This window comes from Salvelinus alpinus, chromosome 5 (genome assembly GCF_045679555.1).
Source record: "Salvelinus alpinus chromosome 5, SLU_Salpinus.1, whole genome shotgun sequence".
Taxonomy (NCBI): domain Eukaryota; kingdom Metazoa; phylum Chordata; class Actinopteri; order Salmoniformes; family Salmonidae; genus Salvelinus; species Salvelinus alpinus.
In genome coordinates, this window is record NC_092090.1 from 72,612,531 (window position 1) to 72,637,128 (window position 24,598).

Genomic DNA, 24,598 nt, shown 5'->3' on the forward strand with positions numbered 1-24,598 from the left:
ATCTACATGTATAAGTGCCATTGCATTGAGCACAGCCATTACACTTGTAGTTTCCATCCAGTAGGGGCGCAAATAGACGTTATGCAGGGATAACTTGGGGTGGTAAATCAGAGTTTACCAATTGAACTGAGATTTCTACGATCAAGGGAGGGTCGGAAAACACATTACCGATACTGTCATCGGAGCTTAAAATATGTTTATGTTTAAACGATTCCCTTAATTTGTTCAGAGCACTTTGAATAGCGCGTCGTTAGAACGCAAGAATGCTTGTTTTTGCGAGACAGTCCTTGAAAAAGATCATGTCTCGAGGTTTGTTTTGAATTTTTTCAATGGCAATATTAATCTGACCATTTTTTGTACCCCCTCTCCTTGAATTTTCTTTGCATCTCAGCCATATTTCTTTCGAAATCTGATTGTTTTTGGAAAATTCTTTTGATTCGACAGAATTGGCTGTAGGGCAAACTGTTTTTCAAGGGAAGCGGGTGACAGCCTTTGATCTGAAGCCATTCTTGTGATTTTTGATATTGTACATTTTTGTAGGCTTATGTAGCCAAATTGTATCTATGATCGTATGCTAGCCATTCATGTTTTTGGTTTTCAAATTCAATTGATTGGCCATGATTTGGAAAGGCACACCTGTCTATATAAGGTTCCACAGTTGACAGTGCATGTCAGAGCAAAAACCAAGCCATGAGGTCAAAGGAATCGTCCATAGAGCTCCGAGACAGGACTGTGTCAAGGCACAGATCTGGGGAAGGGTACCAAAAAATGTCTGCAGCATTGTATGTCCCCAAGAACATAGTGGTCTCCATCATTCTTAAATGGAAGATGTTTGGAACCACCAAGACTCATCCTAGAGTTGGCCGCCCGGCCAAACTGAGCAATTGGGGAGGGGCTTTGGTGAGGGAGGTGACAAAGAACCTAATGGTCACTCTCACAGAGCTCTAGAGTTCCTTTGTGGAGATGGGAGAATCTTCCAGAAGGACAACCATCTCTGCAGCACTCCACCAATCAGGCTTTTATGGTAGAGTGGCCAGACAGAAGCCACTCCTCAGTAAAAGGCATATGACAGCCCGCTTGGAGACTCTCAGACCATGAGAAACAAGATTCTCTGGTCTGATGAAACCAAGATTGAACTCTTTGGCCTGAATGCTAATCGTCACGTCTGGATTAAAACCTGGCACCATCCCTACCGTGAAGCATGGTGGTGGCAGCATCATGCTGTGGGGATATTTTTCAGCCCCTGTGACTGTGAGACTAGTCAGGATCGTGGCAAATATGAACAGAGCAAAGTACAGAGAGATCCGTGATGAAAACCTGCTCCAGAGCGCTCAGGACCTCAGACTGGGGGCGAAGGTTCACCTTCCGACAGGACAACGACCCTAAGCACACAGCCAAGACAGCGCAGGAGTAGCTTCGGGACAAGTCTCTGAATGCCCTTGAGTGATTCAGCTAGAGCCCGGACTTGAACATCTCTGGAGAGACCTGAAAATAGCTGTGCAGCAACGCTCCCCATCCAACCTGACAGAGCTTGAGAGAATATGCAGAAAAGAATGGGAGAAACTCTCCAAATAAAGGTGACAAGCTTGTAGTGTCATACCCAAGAAGACTCAATACTTTAATCGCTGCCAAAGGTGCTTCAACAAAGTACTGAGTAAAGGGTCTGAATACTTATGTAAATGTGATATTTCCGTTTTTTTGTGTAATAAATTGGCAAAAAAAATTAAACTGTTTTTGCTTTATCATTATGAGGTATTGTGTGTAGATTGATGAGGTTACAATATAATATAATACATTTTAGGCTGTAATGTAACAAAATGTGGAAAAAGTCAAGGCTCTGAATACTTTCTGAAGGCACTGTATCTATAGCTCAAACACAGACCAAATCTAAGCTTACCTTGTAAAATGTTTGGTGAAAACATTGTGTAAAATAAAGATTTTGACTCTCGGGACTGGTGATCAATAACCGTAGGTCACAGGCAGACAAATAAGATATCCTCAAACTCTGTGGTGCCCTGGCTTTCAGCGTGTATCAATGTATTCCGTGTTTATTCCGTTTATGCTTCACAACGCTAACCGGAAAGTAGGTAGCAGGCATCTTGAAATTAGGTCATCGGCTCGGCCTGCCCTTATAAATTCGTATGCCCATATATGGTAATAGGTCATATCTAAGATTTGACTGCACCGATCAATAGCCAAGATACTCAGCTTTCTGCAGACGCCCTGCTTTTGCAGATAGGGGCTACCGTTCTCATACCAGGCTGAATTGAATAAAAAAAATCAAATAGGGTCCCAAAATATGGGGAATATGGGGAATTTCACTTGTAAGCTTCATATACCAATGTTTTTATTTTAACGCAGTTGAAATTGGTTCAGTTTCACAGCCGACCAACATCCAAAATATTGCTTTTGAAACGTGGACATCGGTCCCACGATCAATGGATCGGACTCTTTGGAAAGTATCTCCAATAAAAGGGCTTTGGTATTTTTGTATACTATCTAATTGAAGCACTTCAATGGGTTGGATTTCATATTGATAGGTAGAAACCCGACAATAAATGACTGTATTACTATAGTCAAGAAAATGTGGTCATGCGAGTTGTTGATGACATTATTCTATTTATTTTTGTTTATTTAAAAAAATTAAAAAATTAAAAAAAGGCCAGGATGATGCAGGAAACGTTAGTGAAATATTCACAAAAATAGTCATTAATATTTAAAACAAGCAATGGTATACCTAATTGGTTAATTAAAAAAATATGTTTGCCTATTAGAGAACCTAATCTGATCTCAAAATGTGCTTGTCTTGTCTGGCCTAATAAAAAATATATGTTTAAGTAATATCACCGTTTTTGAAAGTTTGATAAAGGGGTTCTAACAGTTGGGATCTTAACAAATGAGAAAATGATTATAGTCCTACCTGTAAATGTCTTGACAGTTTCGAAAGACAATGACCTTGGCTAAATGCTGTCTTGTTGTCCTCTGATGTGTACTGGGGATCAGAGGGTTTGTGAGATGTTTGTGATGGCTGGTGTCATCAAAGGGCAGTAAATGCCCTGTCTGGATCTCTGTCTGCTCACGGCATCATTTCAAACCAAGAGAAGCTAGAGGAAGGAGGCTAGTTGTTGCCATCTTCCTATTGTCTTTACTTTCAAGGTGACTTAACGCTATAGTGGATACACCGCTTCAGTCAAAATGGTAGGCTTGGCACGGCTCGTCTTTTGCGCGCTACTCGTCTGCTTTTTCAGGCTTGGCAGTTCGGAGAAACTGTTGCACCATTCCCGGCATTACAAGAGCTCACCCGAGTCCAGTTTAGGATATCTGAAATCGTACTATCCCCATAGGTACCCTTTCTACATGATGCAGCTGTACCGCTCCATCAAGACCGCAGCCGATAACAGCCCCTCTCCACACGATTCTGATTCAGTCCTCAGTCTGATAGCAAAAGGTACGTAAAGTATTGATTTCAATGAATTGTGTTAGGCATATGAAAACTTGAACACTATTGACAACATTCTCAGAGGATCCTTATTTTGTTACATTTGTTTGCCATTTTCAATTGGCTTTCCAACATTATTTTATGCATTTACCACGCCTATTATGTCTTTAACTTGCTACTTTTTGGACCAATACAGACTGGCGCGTGTATTGTAGTCTTATATGATGATGTAATTTGACCTGTAGTTCAAGCAAGCGTCCGAACCAGTCCACAGATCTCTTCAGGCGTGTCCTCTCCATCACTGCCAGGCACTTTGGTTGCAGGCTGTCTTATCTGTGTTTATCAGATCCTCCTTTACAACCCAGAAGTGTCACAATGCTTATTCGGCTTTAAAGGGTTTTTCTGTTTTATGTGAGCGGGTGTGTGTATTAGCCCTACAGACGTCTGTGCAAATGGCGGTTGAATACACATCCTGCTCTGTCCTGTCTTCCCTCTCCCTCCAGCGCTTTGACATTTTGTTGAATGGTTTGGCTAGTTTATGGTGAAGTCTGCGTAAAGTTTGTCTTGTTGATTGCGCACTGACTGCATACAACTGGTTTGCTGACTTTTGTTAGTTTTTTCCAGGATGCCATCAAGAGGGTGAGAAATGGACCATCACTTTCGACATGTCCTCCATCTCTGCGAGTGACGACGTCCAGCTGTCAGAGCTTCGGATCAGACTACCAGCGTTCTCCACCTCCAAGCATGTCACATTAGACATTTATCACTCACGAAAGCAGGACTGCGAGTCTGACACTGAACTGTGCAGCGAGGAGCGCCATCTCTTGGGCAGCTTTGGCGCATCGCCCAGTGACACCAGGTCTCAATGGAACGTGTTCAATGTGACAGCTCTGCTCAAATATTGGCTGCACCAGGGAGACACAGTGACGCAAAGCCAAGAAGCAAAAGTCCTTGTGATAGAGAAAGAACACGAGAGTGGGGCACCGGACGACGGAGAGGGAATTGACATGGCCTACATCGGGCATCTTATGCACAGGAAAAGGAAGGTTCACCATCCGACAGACCAACGGGTTATGATGGTTGTCTTCTCCAAGCACAACCTGCCCCGAGATGGCGAGAGCGCACCCACTCTCATCCGTACTGTGGAGCACTCCAAATACGCAATTTTGGACCAAGTCAGCCGTGAAGCTCAAGGGCGACGCCACAAGAGAAACCGAATGGAGAGAGTGCGGATGGCCGGTGGATTTGCAGCTAATGCTACTGGGTCAGCGGCTGAAGCCGTCCAACGCCCACTCTGTCGGAAGATTGACATGTGGGTAGATTTCGACCAGATCGGCTGGAACGAGTGGATTGTGTATCCAAAGCGCTACAACGCCTTCCGCTGCGAGGGCGAGTGCCCTACTCCGGTGGATGAATCCTTCAGTCCCACCAACCACGCATACATGCAAGTAAGATCTAAACATAAATCAACACTTTTTATATTTGGTTTAAGTTCCTAATATTCATTTATGTTCAGTGCAGCTTTTCGTAAAGCTTATTTTCTTTTTGTGTTTTTCAGAGCCTGTTGAGACTGTACCATCCGGATCGCGTGGGTTGTCCGTCCTGCGTGCCCACGCGCCTCAGCCCGCTATCCATGCTGTACTACGGGGACGAAGACGTGGTGTTGCGGCATCACGAGGACATGATCGTGGAGGAGTGTGGCTGTCACTGATACCCACATCGGGCCCGCAACCACAAAGACTATTGTGAAAACACTTATTTAAAAGGCTTCACTTGGAATATATTGTGCGCCATGGAATGACTCTTGAAGGTTTGGTGTCCATCTACCTTAAATTGTTTGTGGTCGTTATCACAAGGAAGATCAATTTCTTTGCTATGGTCCTTACTATATCTTATTCTATCTAGGCCTATGTCATGATCTCAGCTGGAACCACAGCATTCCATATTAGAAGATTTGTCCATGGTTTGAACCAGCATGATAAAGATGTACTGTTATTTATTTGAATATTTTAAGCAGAAAGACTATCCATTTTGGGTGTTACTTTTAGGCTATACGTTTTATATTGTGTTTGTCAGTGTTTTGTAATTTTCAAGAAGTGAAAGAAATATGCTGCCAAAATAGTGCCTTAATTGTTATGATTATTTTGTATTTTCACTCATTTATTCATCCTTTATTACAATATATATTTTTGTACATACAATGAAAAAATAAATATATTAAAGCATTTTACTCCGTTAATCGAAGTGACATTTATTGATTTAATCCTCTAAATAAGTGAGCGAACTCTAGGACATTACAGCATCATCTTCGCCTGAACTTTTGACTGTTTTGACTCTTGATGTAATTGACTCATAACCAATAGTCTACATGAGGCTAGCACAGCCCTGTCCAAGCCTAATCTGTTCTGAAGCAGCCATGACGAACTGAACAAGACAAGTGTGTTTATGGCTTTTCGAACCAGTCACTTGTGAACAGCTTTACCACCCTCACCTCAAATCCACATATATTTTATAGTATTACTGCTCAGATTATGGGAAGTCGTCAGTGCCCCGCGCATAACAAGAGCAGAGTGGAGTTAGTGAAGCTGTGTGCAGGAGGGGTAAAGTGCAAAAGGTCCATCAACACCTTCACATTTCCCTGCCCTGAAATTACACCTATCCTTAGTCTCTCTCTTAGCAAAAGGAATGACACACTTCCCTCACACACCATTTTAACCTGTGTACCAACTACTCAGAGGCAGGTTGAATTACAAAACTAAGCTGTTCATGTTATTTAAGCAAGTACAGCCTAAACTAAAAGCGGTGTGATCACAGACAGTCAAAGCTCAATTCAAGGCTATCATCAATGCCTTATTAACTAAAGATGAACTAATGCAGATTAATAATCACTCTTGCCTCTGTGACAAGCCATGCTGACAAATAGTATAGCCATTTAAACCGGCTGATCTGTTGGGGTGCAGAAGTCTGTCATGTTGTTCATTGGGTCCTACTGTGGCAGGAGTCATTATAGGGCCTGGGGTTGGACCCTTGACTGTGTTTGTTCATACACTAAGGTGTGGGGAAAAGGCTCAGTGGGTTTCCCACTAGTGAAGCAGCTTCAGGACAGTGGCAAGGAGCCAGGTGTCACAGATTCTCTAGCACGTGTTGATTCTCACACAGACTAAACCCTCATGAATAACCCTCTTCTGTTGCCCACCACACCCACAGCATCCTGGTGGTCAGCTCATTATTCAGTCTAGTTTTATTTAATTCAACTAGGCAAGTCAGTTAAGAACAAATTCTTATTTACAATGACAGCCTACCCCGGCCAAACCCAGACGACGCTGGGCCAATTGTGTGCCGCCTTATGGGACTCCCAATCACGGCCGGATGTGATGCAGCCTGGATTCGAGTGGGTTAATGGGTGGGCTAATATTGATTCTACATCGGGATTAGAGCCAATTTGTGACCATTAATTACATTGATGTTGATGTAACCTAAATGTTCTTTTGCAATGGCGGATGGATAGCAGCCTTATTTTTATTGGTGCAGATTTACAAAGAGAAAAGATTGAGTGTGACAGTGTGCATATGATGTTGTGTGCTATTGAATTCTGAGGGAGGAACAAACCTTGGTTCCTGCTTGGCAAGTAGGGAAACTGTCAACCCTACAGTGGATGGGAAGAATGAAGTGCTAGACTTGACAATTTAGGAAATGTCTGCTCTGATCTGACTGGACCTGATACCTGCTTTAATGCCACATTAACTAGTTGGACAGCAACTCACAGCCAGGTGATATCACAGTCGCATATGTATGTTACTCACTAAGGTACAAGATTTGGTTGAAATTTACATTGGGATTGATCCGAAGATGGAAGAACCTTTTTTTAAATTGAATTATCTTTAAATAAAAAAAATTATAAAAGCATCTCATGTATGTTTAAAAAAAGACTGGAACCAATTTTTTTATTTTTTATAATCACAATTCAAGTTATTTCATTTAGAGCCAATATGCATCATATATACCTCTGCTTATGTGCAGAGTACAGACAGACAGTGTAGCTCTTTGATGAGAGGAAGGACATCATGGTGTGTAATGATTACCGCTTTTCAGGCTGCTGGTTCTGGAATGTTATCAGTTGCAGGAGGGAACTTCCTGATGAATTCCACTTAGGTCACTCCTGCCACACTACAGATGCTGGAAATGTACAGCTTTCCTTCACAGAAGAACGGGAGCGTGCCAGTGGATTTGTAGCTGCAGCGCTGATAGCCTTTGATGGATGTGAACAGCAAACATCAAGTTCAACCAGTGCATTTTGATTTCGAGCAAAAAAAAAAAAAGGTAACATCAATTAGGTATAAATTGGCTGATGGCTTCATGTACATGTCTAATGAAACGTTTCAGGACCAGATAGGCTAAATTGTTAACTCATAATAATGAAATGTCATCCTATGTGAACTCAAGAACAGTAGGCCTAAGTGTTTAATGATTACTTTAAAAAACTGTAATAAAAAAAAAAACTGTCTTTTTATTTATTTGTATTTTACTAGGCAAGTCAGTTAAGAACAAATTCTTATTTTCAATGACGGCCTAGGAACAGTGGGTTAACTACCTTGTTCAGGGGCAGAACGACAGATTTTTACCTTGTCAGCTCGGGGAGTCAATCTTGCAGCCTTTCAGTTACTAGTCCAATGCTCTAACCACTAGGCCACCTGCTGCCCCTGCTATATTACTGCTATATTACTGGTGGAATAACCATTTCTTGGGTCATTAGTTTGTTTTCTGTCAGATACAAAGTGTTTTTCCCGAAAGGAACATGTATTGCAGTCGGTCAACCCATTTACCACGAGACTAATGACACTTGCCAGATAACCGAAAGTGCTCAAGGGTTTGACAGAAGCAATCCTTTGATCCTGGAATACACATAGCCTACTCATTCTATCCAACTTCCTTTGTGCACTGGTTACTTTTTAGGAAACAAGTCTACTACCAAATATGTTTTACTTTCTTTATTGATTCTTCTTACAAACCATGTGAAAATGTTGTTTTTTGTCTCAAATTTCTCTATATTTAATTTTTGTTACATTCCTTTGTATGACAATCTTTTTATATGCAAAAATTAATAGTATTTTGAAGGCAGTGAAGTGTGGATAACCCATGATAAGATTGATTTGAGTGGCAAAATAATTTTAAAGAATGAAAGAAATTGAATCTTTACCTCCACTCCACTCCTCTGGAGCAGTCTTTTTCAGTGTTGCTGCTGGCTCCACAAGAGAAAGGCCCCAGAGGTGAGTCAAGAGGGTAACACTTCATTCACACGCCTGAACCACCTTTGAGTTATTTTACAGTAACAATACAACTGATATTTAAAGTTAACAAACTGCAACTAATGGACTCATCTGTAAACACAGAAGGTGACAATATTGTAGCAAGTCTGGGTGGGGGATTGATTGGGCCTCTTCTTCAGCATCATGGTAGTAAGTGAAGTTGTTTCACATCCCTCTTGAATGCTCATTCCACCAACAGTTAGATGTCCATTTCAAACTGTGCATCGTCCCCTTCACAAAACACACACACACACACACGTGTTAATTTATTTATTTCCTACTTACCTTAAATATTTGTAGCCTGGCGGGCAATACTATCATAAGGGTAAATATTGAAACTTAAAAATGACCTGAACCCCATTAGGTACCAGTCAATCTGAACATTTGATCTTATTTCACTTATTAAATACCATTATATATTTTCCATAAAACTAATACATCTCGTATGACTGTTTTCAGGGAAGCTTTTTTTGGCACATTGCAATGCCTGAGATAAGAGTAAATAGTTGGCCTGCCTGACAGGATCATGTTCTTACCAGTGCTTTTGTCAGCAGGTGCAGTGATGTTGTTGTTCAGTGGCTCACTGTTATGGGCCTTTACATTGTTGATGTGTTTGGAGGGTGGGCTGGTGACCCCTGGAATGTTGGGGAGAGAGCACGGTGGAGTCCTGGCCAGCGGGGAACTGCGGCACTCCAGCAGGAACTTCCGGTCGTAGATGATTCTTGTACCTGAGGGGAGAGGAGGGTGTATGATGGAGAGATGTTCATGTAAATTTAATGGATCGAACAGATCGTACATTGGCGCACAATCCCACCATATAGGACTAGTACTCATCCTGTTCTGCAGTCAGATTTGGTTCAAAGCCTGCAGCTAAACCACATACACCGCAGGTTGTGCAATCTTGGTTAAACCATACCTGAAATTTTGCATAATTTGGTCAGATGCTTTATTTGTTTTACGTAGTCTGTCCATGAGAGATTAGGTAGAGTGCCTCTTTCTCACGTGTGAGCTAACAGTTGTTCTGAAACACTGAGGTGTTTGTGTGAAGTGAAAGCCCTACATACATACACTGAACAAAAATATAAACACAACATGCATCAATTTCTAAGATTTTACTGAGTTACAGTTCATATAAGGAAATCAGTCAATTGAAATAAATTAATGAGGCCCTAATCTATGGATTTCACACGACTGGGCAGGGGTGCAGCCATGGGTTGGCTGCCAGGCGTTTAGAGTGGCCTTTTATTGTACCTAGCACAAGGTGCACCTGTGTAATGATCATGCTGTTTAACTTCTTGACGCTAGGGGTCAGTTTTTTTTTATATATATTTTTTTAAATAACGTTCCCAAGGTAAACAGACTATTTCTCAGGTCCAGATCGTAGAATATGCATATAATTTACAGATTAGGATAGAAAACACTCCAAAGTTTCCAAAACTGTCAAAATATTGTCTGTGAATATTACAAAACAGATTTTGCAGGCGAAAACCTGAGGAAATCTAACCCGGAAGTTTTTTAAAGTTTTTTTTATCTGTGTTTCATTTCCCGTCTTTCTTCCATTTAAAGGAATATCAACCAGATTCCTTTTCCAATGGCTTCCTCAGGCTGTGACCAGGCTTTAGACATAGTTTCAGGCTTTTATTTTGAAAAAATGAGCAAGATTTTTCAAAACTAGTCAGGTGTCCTTTGATTAGTTCCTGCGCGCGAGAGGGGTAGCTCTCCATTTTCTTTCTCTCTTTTATTGAATAGGTTACGGTCCGTTTGAAATATTATCGATTATGTATGTTAAAAACAACCTGAGGATTGATTATAAAAAACATTTGACATGTTTCTACGAACATTACGGATACTTTTTGGAATTTTCGTTGAACGGAACGAGGCTGTAGTTTTCTGAACATAACGCGCAACCCAAATGGCGTTTTTTTGTTATAAAAGTAATATTTATCGAACAAAAATAACATTTATTGTGTAACTGGGAGTCTCGTGAGTGCAAACATCCGAAGATTATCAAAGGTAAGCGATTCATTTTATTGCTTTTCTGACTTTCGTGACCATGCTAATTTGGGGCTAGCTGTTCTAGCATTGATTGATACACTCACAAAAGCTTGGATTGCTTTCGCTGTAAAGCATATTTTCAAAATCTGACACGATAGGTGGATTAACAACAAGCTAAACTGTGTTTTGGTATATTTCACTTGTGATTGCATGATTATAAATATTTTTAGTAATATTTTGCGCCCTGCAATTCAACGGTTGTTTAGGAAAATGATCCCGCTAAAGGGATCCGTAGCGCAGAGAGGTTAATCAGCTCCTTGATATGCCACACCTGTCAGGTGGATGGATTATCTTGGCAAAGGAGAAATGCTCTCCAACAGGAATCTAAATACATTTGTGCACCAAATTTGTGAGAAATAAGCTTTTTGTGCATATCGAACACATTTTTTTTTGCGTTTATATTTTTGTTCAGGATAAATAATAAATTACATTTGTAAAGTGCTTTTCCTTACAACAACCTCCATGTACATAAATCAACATACCGCCCTAATTATTTGCTATGCATGTGTATAGTTTAATCTGATGGTTAATCAAACCGAGAGCGATGCCAGATATCCCAGATAATGCCATAATCTACATCAACAAACTCAACCGATAGCCTACAACAAATGAACCTTTATATTAACACGAAATAAAACTAATGGCATCAACATGATTGCACGAATCCTTGACACAGATATGTGCAAAAACTGTTCTGTTTGTACTGTCCTCTGTGCCAATCTGCCCACAGAGTAAAGTCACTGATATCTGCTCACAAAATGGTGGTTCAATGCAAGCTATTTCGGCCAGCTGCTTTCTGTGCCAGAATTTCCCACATGATAAGTTGTCCAAAAGGAAAAGCCTCAGCAAAAAGGCAGAGGAGTCATCTGTGGGATCCCTCAGTGCATTACCCCTCTTAACATTGGATTGATATTAGAGGTAAACTGGATGGCGGGTGCGTCCTAAATGGCACCATATTCTCTATATGGTGCACTACTTTTGACCAAAAGTAGTGCACTATGTAGGGTATAGGTGCAATTTGGGACGCACACACCAGCTCACCACCATATCAACACACACATATACTCAGGAAATTAAGCCTAGGCAGAGTAGGAAAGCAATGTTATCCATCATATCTTGCTTTTAATTGCATATTTTACATGACATTCAATGCATTTCAAATTATAAATGCATTGAAAGTTATGTAAATTATGCATTTCAAATTGTATGTCACATTTGTTAATGGTGTCTCTTGTGACAGAGGGTTCAATGGCAGCTGCTGAAAGATAAGAAACTCCAACATGATCTGGCAGGTTCTGCTAGTGCGTTAATCATCTCTGAATCAGTGTTGAACCAACGCCTTAGCTGTGACCATGTGAAGAGGGAGGAAGTGAAAGGCCTCGTGTGGAAATGCTTTAAACACATCACGACAATCAAGACAAGCAACAAGTAGGGAGGCAGGTAGCCAGTTAGCCTAGTGGTTAGAGCATTGGGCCAGTAACCGAAAGGTTGCTAGATCAAATCCCCGAGCTGACAAGATAAAAATCTGTCGTTCTGCCCCTGAACAAGGCAGTTAACCCACTGTTCCATAGGCCATCATTGTAAATAAGAATTTGTTCTTAACTGACCTGCCTAGTTAAATAAGAAAAGTGTCCTAGCCTACATATTTATAATTAAATTGAAAAGGGCATACAAACAAGTATGTTTTCTGGAGATGTTTTTAAAATGTCAGATACTTAAACACTGCAGATAATGTCCGGTTCTTTAACTTTGCAATGTGTCTAGCAGTGTTGTAGTCAAACCACGAGTCCCAAGGCCCCTTTGCTCGAGTCACGAGTCCCTATGGCTGAAGTCCTGGTCCAAGTGCTCAAGTCTGAGTGATGATTAGGGGGTTCATTAAACATATTTGATATTTTGGTTACTGATGTTTTTTTGTTTGCTCGTATTTCTGGCTTGCTGACTCGAAGCTTGTCTGTTGCTACTAGATTTGTGCCTCTATAGATTTGCCTCAGATTTAGTAGAAGTGCGGGGCTGCCGGGAAAATTTTCATGTGAGAAATTAAGTATCGCAAATACTTTCCTCCTGTTGCCAAATGGTCATAATAGCCTGCAATAGCCTATAAAACAAATAAGTCCTTCATACACATAATTAAATGTTCAATAGTTATGTCAAATCAGTAATGATGTTTTGAAGGGATGAATGGTCGTTAGAATGAATTGGCTATTGCACCTGACCAGATTATTATTTGCAATAATTGTAACAGGCTCTCAGCTACTCTTTTGTAATCACTGACTGATATTTGTGTAGTTATTTATTGCAGAGTGAAAAGTAAAGGGAGACTTGTCTGAACCTGGCTATGGGATGCAGGGGGGAAAGTGGGAGGGTAGACAGACTACTTTTCAATACTCAAGGGGAGAGAGACACATAGCTACACTGTTGTTTTACTCTTAAACTCAATACTAGTGTTTTCAATTTCATAAAGCAGTTTGCCTTTAACGAGGAAAAGCTAAATAGTAAGAGGTTGACTGACTGGTGGTTATGAGGAAGCAAGTGAGTCGCTTGCGTGATGCGTAGACTATGATCGGAGGCAGAGCCTGCCCACACTCATCGCTTGCTCACAAGCTGATGTAGGCTGTGTCCACCCTACTGCTAGAAAACAGAACTATCGCTGCTCTGCGCACCCAGTGCTGCTAATTTTCTGCTTATCATAGTAGCCTATCCAGTCCAAGTGCAAATACAAGTCATAGGAAGGCGAGTCCAAATCGAGTCACAAGTCTTTAAAATCGGAACTCGAGTCATGGACTCATGTACTGCAACGCTGTTTCACACCATATTGAAAGGACTAATGTTGCACAGATCCAAGTGCCTCCTATGAAAAGAACATGAAAAAGTTGAATGTAAGAAATGTTACATAAGCCTGTCAAAAAACACAAGACACCTGCATTTACAAAGCTTTACCTATAGATGAACAGCCTTACCTATGGATTGTGACTACATGAAATGGGGTACCAGTCTACTCAGTGACACCCATAGAACACAATTGTGAAGAGTTTACACTAATATTAGTGTCATTACTCTTACTGTGGAACTGTCACTATCCAGCCTATTGTGCGTATTGACAACCCTATTGCACTGTACAGCCTTATGTATGGATTGTGGATCCATGAAATGGGGTATTAGCCTACTCAGTGACACAATTGTGTAGTTAACACAAATATTAGCGTCTTAGATAGTTCTTATTGCAGGACTCTGATCCCACTGTGAAATGAGCCACATTAGCTCACTCACCAGTCTACATAGTTATGTTTTGTGTGTGTCACTGAGTAGAGTGACACCCCAGTTCACGGATCTACAATGCATAGGTACACTGCAATATAAATGTTCAATACACATAGTAGGTTGATTTCACACAAATATTAGTGCCTTAGCTATGTCTTATTGCTGGACTCTGAAACCACAGTGAAACATAGGTATGAGGACCGTGGTGGTGCACGAAAAGCTAAGCTAACGAGCTAACAAGCTGATGATGCAAATAATGGCACTTGCCAGCTGAAACAAAAACAACAGTCACTGTATGCAATGCAATGAGGCATGAGCATATCGCTGGCTAAAGCCTTTGTCAGTTTACAACATTGCACCACAAATATTTTTGCTAAATACATTTGTTTGATTGCTAGACAGGTGTCCTTTGTCTAGAGGTTTGATAACCCTATCGAGATTTGTGTTATGGGTACCTGCACAGCTCGAGCGCATGGTAATCAGGCTAACAATCGAATCATATCCCGTTGAGTTAGCTATAACCACGTCATAAACAGTTATGCTTTTACATATTACATAGCTATAACATAGACATATAACTAGTCCTATAAAGGCTAGCTACTAGCTATAGCTAGCTACCTCCAGGTGTTGTGCTGAACAGAGTTCCCCCGGGAGTAGTGGAGTAGTCGTTGGGCATGTGCGAGGCGTCGTTTATGGTCACCCGCCTGGTCGGAATGGCCTTGCTAGTAGTGGTCTTCTGACAGCCCGTAGACATCTTCAAAACACAGGGGCGTTTGCTAATAACTACAAATTGGACAACTTAGCTAAATATCTTGGACCTGAAAAACAACAAAACAAACAACGTGCCCTGTTGCTGCTTCCTCAATTATTTGCTTTGGGTCGTTAGCAAGCTAATTCCTAAATAAAAACAAATACTTTATTTTGTCATAAGTGCAAATAATGTTGTATATCTAAACTAATCACACATTCCCACACGCAGACCGACAGACCAGGTTCTGTAGGACCTTAGCAGCACACGTTCTTCCACTCAACACGCACTCAAAAACCAGACAGGAAAGAGCTGCTCTAAGCAGAGAATTGACATTACGTCTCCCCCTACTGGTGGATGGTGTTGCTATTTCTTCGTCGGTGGGGTTTATCGGCGGTTGGCATCCAACATTATGGTGCATTACCGCCACTTACTGTACTGGAGTGTGGGCCAGGGACAAAGAGAAACTAAATCCAAAATATTTGAGACTATATCTAATGACGTTCTAGGTTCTACTCAATATACTCTTTAAACTAATTTCCTGTATCCCCTTCTCCCGCATACTAGATCTCAGCCTCTCTTTCCCTCTGATACTGCCCACACTGCAGCAATACATGCTCCACGGTCTCTGTTTCCTGGCAATAATCACACTTTCCTGTTGGATGCTTTCCAATCAAATTGAAGTACTTATTCAACTGGCTGTGTCCCACCCTTAATGTTGTAAAAATAGCCTCCTCTTCTGTCCCTTCCTGCCATCCTCCCCTCTCCAACCTTCCTCTGTACTAAATAAATGCCTGCCCTTAGTTTCTCTATTCCACTGCTCCTGCCATCTCTGCACCATCACTGTCCATATCAGGCCTTTTGCCTACGCCTTGCTCATTGAAACGACAACATCCCCACTTCTAAGTGCTTGTGATCGGCTATGAAAAGCCAACTGACATTTACTCCTGATTATTATTTGACCATGCTGGTCATTTATGAACATTTGAACATCTTGGCCATGTTCTGTTATAATCTCCACCCGGCACAGCCAGAAGAGGACTGGCCACCCCTCATAGCCTGGTTCCTCTCTAGGTTTCTTCCTAGGTTTTGGTCTTTCTAGGGAGTTTTTCCTAGCCGCCGTGCTTCTACACCTGCATTGCTTGCTGTTTGGGTTACAGCACTTCGAGATATTAGCTGATGTACAAAGGGCTATATAAAATAAACTTGATTTGATTTGTTTAGCCAGTACATCAACTGCCTTGTTCACCTCCACATGGTCTGGAACCCAAGTAAATCTTATCTGTATATCCATCCATCTAATCCTGCCATGGGTTTGTAGCACCTCATAAAGCAGGTCTTGTCTGCTACGTGACCTAACGGACTGGAGACTCATTAACACTGCACATGAATCAGAGCAAATAACTACTCGGTCTGGCTTGACTTTCTCCACCCACTGCAAAGCCAACAGTATAGTCATCAGTGTAACGGATGTGAAATGGCTAGCTAGTTAGCGGTGGTGCGCGCTAATAGCGTTTCAATCAGTTACGTCACTCGCTTTGAGACCTTGAAGTAGTGGTTCCCCTTGCTCTGCAACGGCCGCGGCCTTTGTGGAGCGATGGGTAACGACGCTTCGTGGGTGACTGTTGTTGATGTGTGCAGAGGGTCCCTGGTTCGCGTCGGGGCGAGGGGACGCCATAAAGTTAAACTGTTACATCAGCTCCGCCGTATATACAGCCAGCTGATCTGTAATACATTTTCTGACTTCCACCCCACATTCCTGCACTACAAATGCTGACCCAGTAGGTCCTGTCCTTGGATCTTTTGAACCATTTGTGTATATGGCCACAAAATCCTGATACACAGTATCAAGACTTCTCTTCAACAAATCAGATGGATCAACACCCTCCCTGTCTTTCTGAAGTCTCTCTGACACTTCTAGATCAACTACTGGCTATGGTGGATTTACAGGAATAGCTACCGTTGGACTAAACACCCTTCCATACAGTCCCATCTCCTTCGCCTGGGTATTACCCACCCACCCAAAGCTTGAGTTCTGTCTTCGCTTATGTTCCCAGCATGCCTGGAAAATCCATTTAGCAGGATGAGACACGCCATGTCTCTGTAGGTTGACCCAATAATTCATTATCAGCTGCTGTCTCCTAATCTGCAATGGCATATCCCCCACTCCACCTGTAGTACAGCCACTGCGGATGGCCGAACGCCCCACTACATATTCTGAGTCCTTGTCCCTGTATGACATCTAGCCTTTCCAATGTACGGGCTGCCAAACCATACGCTATACTTCCATAGTCTACTACAGATCGGATCAATGCAACATACATGGTCCTCAATGAGGAACACCCAGTGTCAAAGTATACCCCACGGAACCTGAAGGCCCCCACCCTCTCGAAATTTCTCCCATTAACCTCAAGCATACCTCATCTACCACCTTCCTCCTGGTAAAGAACACTGTCTGAGTTTCTTTACAGAGAACCTGAATCCCCACATTAATGCCCACCGCTTCACCTCATCAATTGCTTCCTGTACCTTCCTGACCATGTATGGCACATTTCGTCCCCTCTTCCATAAGGCCCCAACATCTGCAAATAACGACCTCCCAATATCCGGCTGTACCTGAGAGTAAACGTCATTGATCATGATTGAGAACAACAGAGGACTAATCACGCTCCCACCGTTATCCACCAGGTAGCTGCCTGATTGTGACTTTCCCACCCTCACCTGGATAGACCTTCCAAACAGGAAATCCTTTATCCAGTTGTACGTTCTTCCTCCTACCGCCATAATATCAAGCTTGATTAACAATCCCTCCTTCCACATATTACACCTTCTCCACATAAAAAAAGACCGCTACAACAGTCCCCTTGCTAGTTTCTCTTCCCTTCCTGAACCCACTCTGATGTGGTGATACTAGCCCCCTGCTCTCCAGGAAGTAAGTTTGCCTCTCCATAATCATACGTTCCCTAATCTTACATACATGAGGTGTTAAAGCTATTGGCCAATAGCTTGTTGGCCTCGTTGGGTCCTTCCCTGGCTTCCGGAGTGGTACCACTACTGCCTCCTTCCAAATGCCTCACTGTGTTGTACAACACCAATACCTTATACAGTGCCTCATCACTAAGATGGGCCAACATAACATAGCACACCTCATCTTTCCCAGGTGATGTTAACCCAGCCTTACCTATTGCCCTTTTTACTTCTGCCATGGTAAATGGTTCATTCAATGGATCATTTACATCCTCCCTCCTATCCAGCACTCCAAGATGCTCCTCTCTCGTTCTCTCTCTCCCCCTCCTCTGACAAATTTGCCGAGCTATGCACTTCGACAAAGACTTTCGCCCTCATCTCTGCCTTCTCATCTGTTACTGCCACATCCTTCCCACTCGTCAACACTGGATAATTCCACTCCCTTCTGACCCCACTCATCCTCTTAATCATCCCCCACAGGTGGGGTAATGATCACTCCCTACTGCCGACTCCTCACATACCTCCCACTCACAGATTCCTGCCATCGCACTAGATACCAGAGTGAGGTCCAAGGCAGACTCCTTCCCTGTGGCTACATCAATCCTGGTCCCTTGGCCATCATTCAGGCACACCAGATCTTTAACTTCTATCAGATTTTCCATCACTTGACCATTTCCATCCACCCGGTTCCCCCCCAGAGCATGTTGTGGGCATTCAAATCCCCACATATGACCTTACTTTTATCCTGGCCCTCCACCAACTCCTAGGTCCAATACCTGACATGGATTATAGTAGTTTACTACCACTATCATCCCTCCTCTCAACCATACCTCCTCATATTCCTGTTCAATACCTGACATGGATTATAGTAGTTTACTACCACTATCATCCCTCCTCTCAACCATACCTCCACATATTCCTGTTCAATACCTGACATGTATTATAGTAGTTTACTACCACTATCATCCCTCCTTTCAACCATACCTCCACATATTCCTGTTCAATACCTGACATGTATTATAGTAGTTTACTACCACTATCATCCCTCCTCTCAACCATACCTCCACATATTCCTGTTCAATACCTGACATGTATTATAGTAGTTTACTACCACTATCATCCCTCCTCTCAACCATACCTCCACATATTCCTGTTCAATACCTGACATGGATTATAGTAGTTCACTACCACTATCATCCCTCCTCTCAACCATACCTCTACATATTCCTGTTCAATACCTGACATGGATTATAGTAGTTTACTACCACTATCATCCCTCCTCTCAACCATACCTCCACATATTCCTGTTCAATACCTGACATGGATTATAGTAGTTTACTACCACTATCATCCCTCCTCTCAACCATACCTCCACATATTCCTGTTCAATACCTGACATGGATTATAGTAGTTTACTACCACTATCATCCCTCCTCTCAACCATACCTCCACATATTCCTGTTCAATACCTGACATGGATTATAGTAGTTCACTACCACTATCATCCCTCCTCTCAACCATACCTCCACATAATCATGTTCAATACCTGACATGTATTATAGTAGTTTACTACCACTATCATCCCTCCTCTCAACCATACCTCTACATATTCCTGTTCAATACCTGACATGTATTATAGTAGTTTACTACCACTATCATCCCTCCTCTCAACCATACCTCCACATATTCCTGTTCAATACCTGACATGTATTATAGTAGTTCACTACCACTATCATCCCTCCTCTCAACCATACCTCTACATATTCCTGTTCAATACCTGACATGGATTATAGTAGTTCACTACCACTATCATCCCTCCTCTCAACCATACCTCTACATATTCCTGTTCAATACCTCTGCTTAGCATCCTGTAGTGAAGTCTTTGCTTCATGAAGGTGGCACCCCCCATATCGCTTCCCACCTGCCCCGTAATCCCCAGTCTAGATGCTCCTACCCATCTCTCCCTTGAACCTGTATCTCCCTGGACCTGGACCACCCTAGACCTGGACCACCCTCACTGCCTCAGCATGACACCCTTCTCTCCACTCTCACTTGTTGCACCTCCACTGCCTGCTTCATAGCCTCACACCCACTATATGCCACACTATGAGCACCCCCACAGCTGCAGCACTTTGGTTGTACACCATCCCCACACGCATGCTCCCCTCCACACCTTTTTTTCTCTTTACAGGCTGTTGCCACAAGCCCAAACCTCTGGCAGTTATAACATTTTAAAAGCTTCGGTACATAAAGCACTCACATAAGAACTCAAATATCCTATGATTATTTTATTTGGCAGTATCCAGTCCTTGAAGTGTAACAGAATAGACGGACTATCTACCCTAACTCCACCCCTTGTTACTTGCAATCTTTGAACATTCACTATAACGCCTCCTCTCAAATTGTCGCTTACCTCTTTAGTGCTAACACTCACAGGCACTCCTGTTATCACCCCTTTAATCCACTGCATCCCTGCTTGATCACTCCAGCTGCTCGACAACACCTTACACTTCCCAATTTACTTCACTCAGAGCTTTTTCCCTCTGCGCCATTTCCTTACAGAACACCAAGTTCCCATCTCTTAACACTTTAGCATCACAGCCGTCAACCTTATCGGACTCATCGCCCCTACTCCCCTTCCTCCCTAAACTTCAGAATCACTTTTGCTCCTCCTCAACTCCATGCTCCCCTCACGTCTTTTATTGCCCCTCCTCGGCACTTTATAACTCCGAGCTGCCGCTAGCGTTGGAAACTGTTGCTCCCTTCAAACTTCCCTTTCTTTCTCCTTTCTGTCTCCATAGACCTCACTCCCCTCCAAACCCCTACTCCCTTTCTCTCCCGCTTTCTTACTCCCGCCTTTATTTGTACCAATATGCTTCATACTTGCTTCACTTTCTCCATTACTATCTCCTACCATCTCTGACCCAGTCACAGCACAACCGTGCCGAACCGCCGCCATACCGAGTAAAATTTGATTGTTTGTTTATCAACGATTGAACGCTAGCCACAGCTTTCCAAACAGTGATCACTGGTCCACGAAAACAAACTCTCGCGTCCCTTTGTGATTTTACGCTCCTCTCTCTGCCATCAATCACGCTCGCCACCTCCCGAAATTCGTCTCGTGTTGCTATTTTTAAGATCTTCTTCTTCTTTGATGAGGTCTAACCGCGGTTGGCATCCAATAAATGTTGCATTACCGCCGCTAGACTGGAGTACAACACCCTTATGCTTTGCTCGAAATGTTATTTTTTATTTTTAACAAATACCCTACACTCACAAAAAATGACATAACAATAATACAAAATAACACCACCCTACTCCATTATTTAAATCTTTTTAGTCCTACCTCAGGTCAACAACCTGAAAGGATGGGACACTACCACTTAACACACCCTGTCCCTCACCCTTGACCCATCTTCGACTTTCTTCACCGCCTCAGCACATGACAACTTCTGCACTACTCTAACCCTGTAAACCTCAACCTGCCTCTCTCACATGGGACATTTCTGATCCCCAGCCCATGGGCACCCCTACAATGAACACATACCACTACTTTTCCCAATGCTACACATTCCTGCTAACACATGCCCATAAGCTTGTCACCTGTAACATCCTAATGTATTCGGCACAAAAGCTCGTACAGGATAACTTATATATCCTAACATCACTTTGTTGGGCAAAGAATCAACATCAAAACTCAAAAGAACAGACAATGACTCTTCTGTTTCACCACTCACGCCACCACTCACACCAAACGACGAGCATCACAAACCCCTGGAATCTTCCCCTTCAGTTGGTCAACTTTTACATTTACCGCTACCCCAGTAATCACTCCTTTCAATGGCACCCTTTTCTTGAGAGAAAAACTATTCACATTTCTTGCCCCCATTCGTTTAACGCGGAGCACCTTCTCCCTCTGATCAGCAGAAACACAAACAATTATCACAAGACCCCTTCTGGTTACCCTCACCGATTCCACAGCACCCAACTCTGTTTTCACCCACCCCGAAACCACACATGGATGAGCCAAAAGGCAAGGGTCCACTTTTTCCAAAAACTTCACTCCTACTGTCAGACTCATCTTTATCCTGACTCTCGGTGCAAGCCTCGGGCTCCGAGACCTTCACTACACCTACTGCCCTCATTCACTTCAATTTCTCCTCCTGTCTTCAGCTAACTCTGCTTACACTTTCTACTATTCTTCAACAAACATTCTCCCTTTTTTCCGCCATTCTTAACTGACTCAAGCTCACACTCTTCCTCCCTCTCTCCCTTTGTCCTCCTCTGCCTCTCTTTTTCCCTCCATTCCTCCTCCGTATTCCAAGTATACGTCTCATTATGATAATACTGCACTTCTCCTGACATACATCTTGTTCTTGCCTTCTCAAAGGATGCCATTAAACCGGCTGATACAATCTCTGTTCAATTAACACAAACCCCTTGGGAGCACTCAACAGTGCTAAGCTCCTACCCATTATTCTCGAAATACACAATTAAATACTACAACCCCTGAAGATTTTCCCAGCAGTTCACTTAAGCTTGGCTCTTCAACACCATTACTCATTAAATCTAACAACAATCTCTCTCTTCCCTCCCATATTGCTGGCACTGAAATAGCACGTTTTCCACTGTCTCCATCTCCTCCTGACAGTGATCACACCTCCCAGTCAGATGTTTCCCCACCAATTTCAATGTACTGAGCCTTGTGTGTGACACTTTCCTCCCTTCTCTCGCGACCTGAGGACCTCCCTGCCTCCACCTTTTCCTGTATCGTATACAGGTGTCTTCCCTTTCCCTCTCTGCTCCACAACTCTTGCCATTTGTTTTTAACCACTGTTCTTTTTAACCCCTTGGATTCTGCTTTACTGATTGACATTTCAATATCAACATTAGGATGTTTGAGAGCCTGCTTGGCGAGAAGATCCACCACCTCATCCCTTTCTACTCCCACATGAGCTGGTACCCAGAGGAACATCACAAATATCCTCGTCTGTCTCACCCTAAACAGGCCCTGCAAAATCTCAATCTTGTCTTCTCCGTGACACAAATGAATTTAAGCTCATCAGTACTGCACATGATTACCCTGTCTGGCCTACACGCACTCTTCAGCCAAGAGTATGGCCAGCAACTCCACTGCGTATACGGATAAACGATCCGTTGCTCTTTTGGTCACTGCCACCTTAAATTCAGGAACACTAAAAGCTGCACCTGTCCTCCCTGTTTTATGGTCCTTAGATCCATCAGTTAATATATTCAAGACAGCACAGTACTGAGTTCTTAAATGTTCACTTCAAACATTTACTGGATCTACTCTTTCCTCACCAGCTCTTACCCTGTCAAGCAACCCTAGGTCTATCATTGGCTGAGGGAGCAACCAAGGTGGGATAGCAGGAAGAGGGTCTGAACTCCTTCCCAAACAGTCCTATCTCTCGCCACGACATTACCTATCCACCAAACATTTGTATTCAGATCTCATTCATGGTCCCAGCACTCTAGGAGTACTTTTTTTTGCAGGATGTGTAACCTTCTGTCCTTGAAGATTAACCCAATATGTCATGGTTAGTTGTTGTTGTTTTCAACTTTAAACGCCATCTCCCCCAACTCCACCTCCAGCTCTGCCAACAGGGAGGTCCTGACTGCTCTACAACATATTGTTAGAGCTTGAGCCTGGATTACAGCTAGCTTTTTAAAAAAGGAGCGAGCTGCTGATCCATATGCTACACTGCTATAGTCCAGTGACGACCTTGATAGCGCTATATATAAAATATTCAACACTATTCTATCCGCCTCCCACGCTATTCCTGACAGGCAACACATCACATTCAATCATTTATTTCCTTTAATTACTACTCTGTTAATACGTTCTGCCCATGTAATCTGAGTGTAAAACCTGACCCCCAGAAACCTAAACACTCCCACCCTCTTCAGATTCCTCCCATACAGCTTTAGGCATATTTCCTCCCCAACCTTCCTTCTAGTAAAAAACAGTCTGTGTTTTCTCAACTGAGAACTTGAAGCCCCACTTGAGGGACCACTGTTCAACTTCTCTGATTGCTTCCGGCTGTAAGACTATGGGGAATATTGCTCCCTGTCTTCCACAACGCCCCGTCATCCGCAAACAATAACCTCCCAGTATCTGGTCTCACCTGGGAGAATACATAATCAATCATAATGGAGAACAACAAAGTACTAATCGCACTTCCTTGGAGGGTACCATTATCTACCTCATAACTTTCTGACATAGAGCTCCCCACCTTCACTTGTATTGATTGTCTAAAAATAAAATCCTCCAACCCCCATGCTATCCAATTTGATGAGCAGGCCCTTCAAATCATATCATAGGCCTTCTCTACATCGAAGAAAACACCTCCTTATTTGCCTGTGCCTTCCGTATGACTGACTGTAGACACAGTACATGATCCATCGTTCCCCTGCCTTTCCTGAACCCACCTTGATCTGATGACATTAGGCCTCTGCTCTCCAGGAAGTATGTCAGCCTTTCTGTTATCATCCTTTCCATACGTTTACAGACATGAGATGTCAAAGCTATCGGCCTATTACTTGATGGATTAGTAGGGCCTTTCCCTGATTTCCGTATCGGCACCACTACTGCCTGCTTCCAACTGTCAGGCAGCTTTCCTTCCTGCCACACCTTATTGTAAAGGCCCAATACTTTTCCCATTGCAGTGTCACTGAGACAAGCCATCATGATGTAACACATCTCATCCTTCCTAGGAGATGATACCACAGCTTTAGCTATTGCTCTCTTAATCTCATCCAACGTAAAAGGAACATTCAATGCATCCTCCACCACCTCTCTCTGAT

General features: G+C 42.7%; 2 protein-coding genes across 2 annotated transcripts; one reads left to right on the forward strand and one right to left on the reverse strand.

Moving 5' to 3' along the window:
• The first annotated feature begins 3,104 nt into the window (after nucleotides 1-3,104).
• LOC139576727 (nodal homolog 2-A-like) lies at nucleotides 3,105-5,661 on the forward strand. The gene is made up of 3 exons (XM_071403110.1): nucleotides 3,105-3,448; nucleotides 4,064-4,887; nucleotides 4,998-5,661. Exons 1-3 carry the CDS (start codon nucleotides 3,196-3,198, stop codon nucleotides 5,148-5,150), a joined length of 1,230 nt encoding a protein of 409 aa, XP_071259211.1. The 5' UTR covers nucleotides 3,105-3,195; the 3' UTR covers nucleotides 5,151-5,661.
• Nucleotides 5,662-8,412: 2,751 nt separating this feature from the next.
• On the reverse strand, nucleotides 8,413-15,143 carry LOC139576728 (eukaryotic translation initiation factor 4E-binding protein 2-like). Its single transcript, XM_071403112.1, has 3 exons — nucleotides 14,677-15,143; nucleotides 9,282-9,473; nucleotides 8,413-8,976 (listed from the first exon to the last, which is right to left on the reverse strand). Exons 1-3 carry the CDS (start codon nucleotides 14,810-14,812, stop codon nucleotides 8,945-8,947), a joined length of 360 nt encoding a protein of 119 aa, XP_071259213.1. The 5' UTR covers nucleotides 14,813-15,143; the 3' UTR covers nucleotides 8,413-8,944.
• Nucleotides 15,144-24,598: the final 9,455 nt, after the last annotated feature.